The 9,432-nt window shown below is 35.5% G+C and overlaps 1 protein-coding gene across 1 annotated transcript; it reads left to right on the top strand.

Annotated features, from left to right (window-relative positions):
• The first annotated feature begins 618 nt into the window (after nucleotides 1-618).
• Nucleotides 619-9,196, top strand: MANEA (mannosidase, endo-alpha). The gene is made up of 4 exons (XM_010159057.1): nucleotides 619-1,183; nucleotides 4,734-4,843; nucleotides 7,788-7,864; nucleotides 8,560-9,196. Exons 1-4 carry the CDS (start codon nucleotides 634-636, stop codon nucleotides 9,194-9,196), a joined length of 1,374 nt encoding a protein of 457 aa, XP_010157359.1. The 5' UTR covers nucleotides 619-633.
• Nucleotides 9,197-9,432: the final 236 nt, after the last annotated feature.

The raw sequence follows: 9,432 nt of genomic DNA, 5'->3' as shown, positions 1-9,432 counted from the left end.
AGTTCTGTAATTTTTAGATCTATAAAGCTGCAAAGCATCATTGTCTTCAATTTAATTCGTCAAAATATTTAGTCAGTGTATTGGTTAACTAAACGTGAAGTGGTTAGTGTGAAGCCAGTAAATAGGTTACTAAATGAAACCTGTATTCTGAACATAAGCTGCTGTCATATCCCATTTTGTCTTTTGCTCTTCTTCTGCTACATTATTCTCCTTTCTGCTTTTTTTCTTCTATTTTCTGTGCTGTCACACTTGTCAAAACATGATTGTTCTGAAATAATGTAACCAGAATTTCCATTTCCCGGGATTTATTTGGGTTAGGAAAACAACGAAGTTCAAAAGTAAGACGTTCTATAAAAATATGTGAGTCCTTGGTGGTAGAACGTCAGAACCTGACACACGTTCTCAAATGGAGAAATATTTTTTTGTCCCACCCATCCCCTACCCCGCGAAGGGCTGTTAGTTATGCAGTTAGTGTGTGCGTCACATTTATCTCCGTATTATTTCTATGATGTACAGACTTTATGCAGCATTTCATACTGCTGAATTAGGTAATAAGAAATCTGACTTTACAATGTTTGTCTTTTGATCAGTTGCGGCCAAAATCCTTCTGTTTGGATTCTGAACTATGACATCATGGCAAGATTTCGCAGAAGAACATGCATCATTTTGTTGCTTTTTATTTTGTTTATTTGCTCCATAATGATGGCTTTGAAGACTCTGAGACCTGACAGAGCTGGCTTTGGGGATCCATTTGGACTTGGTTTGTTGCCCGAGCTTCAACACCGGACAGTGTTCCTAGAAAATAAACAGAATTCACTGACTAGGGTCCAAGGAGATACGGTAACGCGTGTCAGTAATTTGCATGGTATTGCAGTCAATACTCTGAAAGCATCTATGCCTCCTGTAAACAAGCTGGAAGAAGAGCTGTCTTCTCCTAATTATAACTTTCATATATTTTACTACAGTTGGTTTGGGAACCCACAGTTTGACGGTAAATATATTCACTGGAACCATCCGTTGTTGCCACATTGGGATCCCAAAATTGCAAACAATTATCCAAAGGGAAGGCATAACCCTCCTGAGGACATTGGGGCCAACTTTTATCCTGAACTCGGATCTTACAGTTCCAAAGACCCTTCTGTCATAGAAGCCCACATGAAACAAATGCGTTCAGCTTCAACTGGTAATAAATGTTAATGTTTCAGCATGTTGTTCATTTATCCAGCCTTAAATGTATGAATGAACAGACAAGTTCTTCCATTTTTCTGTGTAATCCTGGAAATGTCTGAAACTATTACTGAGTTTTAACCCCCAGCTGAAACCTACATCTCCAAAGCTGTGTCTGATGAGTGCAACAGCATAGAAACTAAGACCTCTCTTTGTAATCCTCTAGATGCACGTATTTCATGACTTACTGTTAAGCACTGATAACGTATGTAGAAAATACAGAAACTATTGCTAGAATAAATTTTCTGTGTATTTTCTTCTGGAGATGAATACTTCAGTTATAAACCAGTTTTCAGTAAATCCTGTTAACATGGTTATAGAGCAGTCTGTTCAAATAGGAGCGTTTTTTTCTGAATTCTTTGTCTGTGATAAGAACTATGTATGTATTCGTATGTCAAAGAGCATGTAAGATTATGGCTTTTATGCAATTTACATTTGATGCAGTGTATTTGTAGGTGTTCTCATTAGCTATGGAATTGTCTAATCCAAACCTTCTCGAACGCAGGTATTGTAGTTTCAATGTAGCTAATTTATTTCTTTGTCCAAAACTATCATTTTTTTGCAATACAAATTGATGTTCCCTTTCTCTAAATAGGATGGACTGCATGCATAAGAATATTCAATGTATTTTTGGTGTTATTCTTTGTCTTTGGGCTTTTTATGTTCGTCTTTGAAATAAGCACTCACATATGCTAATGTTAAACTCTGAACAGCTTCTGTAAATGTAGTTGGAGCAACATGACCAGAGCCTCTAGTATTATTCAGAGTGCTGATCACCTTGAATTGAATCACTTTCATTCACCTAATCATAATTGTTATATTCCCATTAGTAGTGTTTACTTGTATAATGTTTACTTCTTGGTCATTGTTTTCTCCTGTTTCTAAACCTAACCTGTATTTTGTACAAGTTAATATAGATGTAGGAAATTTCTCACCCTTTTCAGTAACACGATAACTCTATTAACAGGAGCACCAGCAACAGTGGGAAAACTGGTGCAGCGAAATCTCAGGTATTAGTTGCCAGTAAAGCAGGTTTTTATTCTTATCTTAAGCAAAGTAATACATGATAGTGTGATGAAAGCAGAGAGGGCACTTGTAGCTTTAGAAGGATCTGTGATGTTTCTCATCCTTTTAATACAAATGTCTAATAAAGCTGAACTACTGGTGGAAGAGGTGACAGTTACTAGGAAAAATGCCTTGCAAAATAAGTTGTTTTACTAGCTTTTTAGTTTTCCACTTAAAACTCAGCAATGTGAATGAGTAGTTCATGCTTCCTGTGACATTCTCTGTAACATGTTACTGATATTTGTCAAAAGTGGGTTTTTTTTCTGCTGTTACTCTGATTTCTGGATTTAAGTACACTTGAATTTGATTCCGTCTAGATTTTCCCAATAGAAATCATCAACTCATTTTCCTCAGGTCATTACTTCAAATATTGCATGTTTTTTAATAAGAATTTGTTCATTTTTTGTGTACTGTGATGTTGCCTATTTAGAGTTTCTTCTTTTTTGTCTCTTAGCTAATGTCTAATCCATGACTGCATTTAACATTCTGTCAAATAATAACTTTTCTTCTAGCCTTTTTTAAGGCTTCATCAAGGATCTTGTTAAAGGAGAAAAATGTGATTATTTCAACCGATATTATATAATGATCAAACTCATATTAGACATTGGAGCAGCAGGAGTCTCATGCAGTGCTTCCTTGTATGCTGCTTATACTTTACGATGATTTCCTTGTTTATTAATTTCCTAATTTTTAACAGATAAATACAATAGATTTTATTCCTCAGATTGCTTGGTGAAATTTTTGGTTTGCACCAGCATATTTTTGTGGTAGTCCAGTTTGAAGGCCTTTGTTTGTCTTTAATGACTCTTGTTTTAAACATGTTTATGTTACTGTTTTTGGCATCAACTCCATCCTTTTTTAGACTCCTGAAGCAGTATATAACTTTATTTTTTTAACCAGAGGATAGAAAATATTAAGTAGGCTTTCTCAGGGAAAGACCAGTGCTAATGTGAATTTAGGTTTCTTGGTGAACAATTCTGTCCTCTGAACTTTTCCCTGTTTCCTAATGGTATAGAAGAGGATCTTGACAGATGTTGTATTCAAGATACCTTGAATGTAAACTGAGTTTGTTGCTGCTATTCTCCTTCACATCTTACTCATTTGAATTTTATCCTTTTCTTTTGCGTAAAATAAGTTATATGGTTATAAAATGCAGTAAAATATTTGCAGATGTCCTTGAGCAGGCTGTCTCTTGTCATAGACTATGATTTGGGATTATTTTTTTTGATACAATGATGGAGAGAATACGCTGAGGATACTGGAACTAACATATCCTATGTATAGTAAGCTCAAATTTCTGGTTTTAATGTTAGAAGATTATTATATATTCACTCTAATTTGTGTTCTCTTTTTCATAATTTTGGACTTACTTGTTTGGAAATTGTTAAAAATTTTCTAGGATTAGTAAAATAGATGTAATTTAGAGTATATATACTTCCATATCTCACTGACCTCATTTGTGTACTTAAATCTTTGTCTAGTTTAAAAGAATCACATTGGCTTACTCTTCCATATGTTTTTAGTATCAGTGTTAAGAAAATATACCTACATCAGTATTTAATATATTTCTTTCTGTCCTACCTTCTTCTTGATACTCTTTCCAGCTCCAAACCTAAAGGCCTAACTTACTTATCTGACAGCTCTTTAATTTAGAAGGGAAGGGTTTAGCCTTTCTGAAGAGGTATGTGTTCTTTTGCTTTCATGGAGAGCATCAGGAAAATTTACAGTCTAGGGACACTGTATTTGTTGTCATCTTGTTTTGACAGGAATAGTAACACCCTTAAATTATTGAGAGTTACTCAAGCATTTTTTTTAGGTAACAAAATTGAAAACTAATTTTGCATGGTTGGAAGGGTGGATTATACCTTAGTACGTGCTTTTAGCAAGAAGGAACGTTGTAGGATTAGTCACTGCTGCTAGTGTGAAATGGTTGTTTTGTAGTAGTCTGAAGTCCAGTGCAGAAATACAGTGGGGAATGAAGTTGCATAAAATAAGAATCTGGCATCACATGCATGACCTGATCTCTGTCTTGAGTGTTCTCTGACTGTATGTATCGTTATGTTCTCTGACTGTGCTGTGGCATGGCTATAATGCTTTAGTTGGGAGCAATTCTTCTCTTGGTACAATCTGGAGATTAGGATGCTGTGCTGCAAAGTGGGAGGGGATGGCTCTAAGTATGTCACTGGGACTCTGAGCACAGATCTGTTCCCTTGACAGATGATCTTACCACTGTGTCTTTTGTTGTCTTCTAAGCAAAGAGGGAAGTTAAAATTCACTCTTGAGAATACTGAGATTTTGTAATTGGTTAAAATGGAATTTGAAATTCTCATTTTTATTACATAGATTTCACCTCAAACAAGAATTGCGACTCATGACTATGTTATAACATACATGTTATGTGTTAACAAACATGATATAAAGCTGAAGTTCTGTATTTGCAGGTGTAATAGCACTTTCATGGTACCCACCGGGTATGGCTGATGAAAATGGAGAACCAACTGATGATTTGGTGCCTGTTATTTTGGATTATGCACACAAATATAATCTAAAGGTAAAGTACTTTTAAGATGTGTACAGTAGGACTACTTAGGAAAGTAAACCTTGGTAAGAGTTTACTACTTTTGACTTAGGGAGGCTTGTCATGTAATGGTGGCTTCTGTTTATGCATGCTGTTACACTGCACTTCTTTTGGGTCATAGAAGCAAGTATAAATGTCCTTTGAATTACACTGATTTTTTTATTAGACCTGAGCAATATTACCTTATAAGTAGAATAAATGTAACAGTCTGCCTTGTTTTTGTTTTGCTTCAGACATAAAGCTTATATAACTTCAGGTATGGTGTTATGGATTTGTTTTTTTTTTTTTTTTCTTTTTAGGGCACAGTTTTTAACATTACACAATATGTGTTTTTCAAATGAGTCTTGGGAGTTGAGAGAAGTATTTAAAAATATTATGGAATACAGCAATCTGTAAACTAGGGAACTTTGAGAAAGAAGAAAGTCTATCCTCATTTTTTACTTTACCACATAACTTGCTGTTGCCTGATCATAGAGGAAGTCAGGAGCAAGCACCTATGAGTAATAAAGAGGGATTTAGAAGTTCTGGTTTGAATGAATGTCTGTATTCCAGAAGGTATCAAGAACACTTGCCTAGGACAGTAAGGTTAGACAGGTGCTGCTCTGACTTCAGGTTACTCCAGGGCATGACAGTACAGAAAGGCTAAATTAACAGCTTCCTAAAATAGGTGAAATATCAAATCAATTAAAGATTACGTACATTGATCAGTAAACTCTAGAACAGAGATTTGATTTGGTTTATTTTTAGAGTAAAACTTGTATTTTCCCTTGGGATGAAGAAAATGTGCATTGCCTTTAATCTTGCTGAGTAATAAATTTGAGGTTTAAAGTTACCTAAGTAGCTGTATATGATTCATCTCTGGAGGGTGTTTTTGTACTGGGGACTAAAAATAGAGCCTGTTCATCTGCTCTGGTTTTAGTTGATCGTGCAAGTTGCAGACTTTCAGAGAAATTTCCTGTCACTAGTACCAACTGTAGATTCTTTGACAAGCAGGAGGAAAGTAGGAAGGTTAAATCAGATGCAGAAGTAATTTTGAAACTGTTAGAAATCCTGTGTGATTTGTGTTATGTGACCTAAGTTACACATATGTAATAGTAAATTATTAAAAAGAGATGAAGTATTATCTTTCCCGAAAATTTTCAGATCATCTGATGGAGCTTACTGTCACCTAAAAGAACTTGGTAACATTCAAGTCTCTCAGAGGAGCTAAGGCAAAATGAAATAAGCTACCAATGAAAAGGCATGCAATAGTGTGGTCATAACTGGAATAGGGATGGAACTGCTGTTATCTCTTGGAATAATTACTGGAATACAGACGTTAGGTTTGCCTATTACCGGGAAATGCTACCTTCACTGTAATGTTTCTAAACATTCTTGCACTAGTAAGTTATTACAGTTTTGTTAGGAATGTCAGTAGACCAAAACCAACATAAAATATACATTTCTAATAAATCCACTAAATACAAGTCCGTTAAAAGATAAAGTTCTTTTGATTTGCCTGATTTTGGTAGTTGGAAATGAAATACAAAATTACAGTGCTCTTCAACCTGTCCTGTCAGTCCTAGTGATTTAGTCTAACATTGTATTTTTCTACAGATTTTACTTAATAGAGATCATAGAATCATAGAATCACAGAATGGTTAGGGTTGGAAGGGACCTTAAAGATCATCTAGTTCCAACCCCCCTGCCATGGGCAGGGACACCTTGCACTAGACCAGGTTGCTCAAAGCCACATCCAGCCTGGCCTTGAAGACAGCCAGGGATGGGGCATCCACAACATCTCTGGGCAACCTGTTCCAGTGCCTCACCACCCTTTCTGTGAAGAATTTCTTCCTGATATCTAATCTAAACCTCCCTGATTTCAATTTGTACCCATTACCCCTTGTCCTATCACTACAGGCCCTTGTAAAAAGTCCTCTCCCAGTACCCTTGTAGGCCCCCTTCAGATACTGGAAAGCTGCAATGAGGTCTCCTCGGAGCCTCCTCTTCTCCAGGCTGAACAAGCCCAATTCTTGCAGCCTTTCATCACAGGAGAGGTGCTCCAGCCCTCTGATCATCTTCGTGGCCCTCCTCTGGACTCGCTCCAAGTGGTCAATATCCTGCTGATACTGAGGGCTCCACAGTTGGACGCAGTACTCCAGAGATTGTCTGAACAGTGAAATTTGCTGCTGTTGCAGAGTTGTTGAAGACTGTTAAATGCATTCTGCTCTAAAATTGCTTCTGAAGAACTAGTTGCTTTGATTAATATACTCTCCCATTTAATTGTATATTTGAAAACAATGGCATTTTGATGTTGAAATGACTTCACATGTACAGGTTAAATAATTCAATAGCTCCAAGATCAACATTCAGGGCAGTAGCAGTATATTATACTAGATTTAGTTCCAAGAGTTTATTGTTGTTAATAAATCTGTAAAATTTTAAATTAAAGTTCTCATCTCTTGTATCTTAAAACCTATTTTGACAGTGAAAACTCTCCTTGGACAATTACCTATAGCAAATTTAATACATTATTTAGAAATCAAGTATTAAAAAGTTTCATTGGTTAATCAGTTTTTTGACATTCAGATAGATACTACTTTATTTCAATTTTTAGTTTGTACTGTAGTTATTTAAATTTTCTGAAGCAGGCTTACTACTCACTGGAGCCTAGGCAACACAAAAACAGTGTTTTGTTGTAATGTAAAAAATTAAATATTTACTCTATTACCAAACTTCCTTGTATCTGAAGCTTGTAATCCTAGTAGTGCTGGAGTTGAATTAGGGTTGGATTATTCTCAAAATAGACTAACAAAAATGTTTGCGTTGTAAAGAAGAACTATATTTAATGTGGCTGGTACTTCATGTAATACATGGTGCCCATGTATTCAGCAGTATTTTATGTTTGTGTTGCTCTTACCACGTTTTCATCTTTCAGGTCACTTTTCATATTGAACCTTACAAAGATAGAGATGACCGCAGTATGTACCACAATGTCAAATACATCATTGACAAGTGAGTGCATTCAGAATGGTTTCCTTTGGGGTTTGTTACATGCTGGTTTAGGGGGCTTCTGTATATTGTCTAAAGCTTGGATACATATATAAAAGTGTGTACGGACACAGAAGAAAGCTGTAAGAAACTGTTCATATTTCAGTGGCACAGAACTCTGTCTTTTAAATATTGAAGTTTGAATTTTACAGATACTCAAATGAAAATTGCTTTCATCTTTCATTAGTGTCACAAGTTATGATACTTCAGATTAAAGCAGTTAAGTATTTGCTACATGATGTATAAATTAAACATACTTTTTTATAGTGACAAACTATCAGCTAGAGCTTAATGTGTTGACCTCTAATGGTTTTAATTCAGCTTGACAAATTCTATACAGCTACTAGTTGTTTTCTTTATCAGTGCTCCTTAGACTGTCTTGTTTCATACTGAATTAGAGAATTGCCCTTCAGAGAAAACTAACACCTATAGTGAAGTTTGACATTAATTTACTAATTTGTAGTAATCTAAAGGTTCTTTGAGACTTATTATTTAATATTTCAGCAAACACTCATTAAAAATGGATATGAATTACTGTGTTTAGAAGTGCATACACTGTCTTTTAATATCAGTTTTTAGGAAAAGTATTTAACGTGGATTGTAAAACAATATTTTCCAAATGGCAGATTTTGTCTTAATTATACTTGTTTGCTTTATAGATATGGAAGCCACCCAGCCTTTTACAGGCATAAGACCAGCACAGGCAGATTTCTTCCCATGTTTTATGTTTATGATTCTTATGTAACAATTCCTGAAATATGGGCAAATCTGTTAACTGTTTCTGGATCCCAGACTATTCGAAATACTCCATATGATGCATTATTCATTGCACTTCTTGTAGAAGAAAGACATAAGCATGACATTCACAGAAGTGGCTTTGATGGAATGTACACGTACTTTGCCACCAATGGCTTCTCCTATGGTTCATCTCATCATAATTGGGCAAGCTTAAAAGCCTTTTGTGATAGTAACAACTTAATGTTTATTCCAAGTGTGGGACCAGGATATATTGATACCAGTATCCGACCATGGAACAACCACAACACCCGTAATCGCGTCAATGGGAAGTACTATGAGACTGCCTTCAGTGCAGCCCTTTTGGTGCGGCCAGAAATTATTTCTATTACATCTTTTAATGAATGGCATGAGGGAACACAGATTGAAAAAGCTGTCCCCAAACGGACTGGACAGGTGGTTTACCTTGATTATAAGCCCCATAAACCAAATGTTTACCTGGAGCTTACACAGAAGTGGTCTGAGAAGTACAGGAAAGAACAAGAACAGTGGCTTATGTGAGCTATTGCTGCTGCAGCTGTTTCCTAAAGCATTGAATACATTGGGGAAAAAAAATTGAGAGCTGAAAAATCTGTTATTAAATGTCTTTATTATAGATATGTTCAAATTAATGTATCTCTTGAATGTATATGCACTACTACTGAATCTGAATTTTGAAGAGTAAAAAGGTGATGAGAGTATTTGCATTTCTCTCACTAGATATAGATTCAAGAATATTCAGGGAAAATGCGAGGGTT

This window comes from Eurypyga helias, unplaced genomic scaffold (genome assembly GCF_000690775.1).
Source record: "Eurypyga helias isolate BGI_N326 unplaced genomic scaffold, ASM69077v1 scaffold42519, whole genome shotgun sequence".
In the NCBI taxonomy this organism is placed as follows: Eukaryota; Metazoa; Chordata; class Aves; order Eurypygiformes; family Eurypygidae; genus Eurypyga; species Eurypyga helias.
The sequence above is the reverse complement of the archived record's forward strand: the minus strand, read 5'-3'. Positions and strand labels throughout refer to the sequence as shown.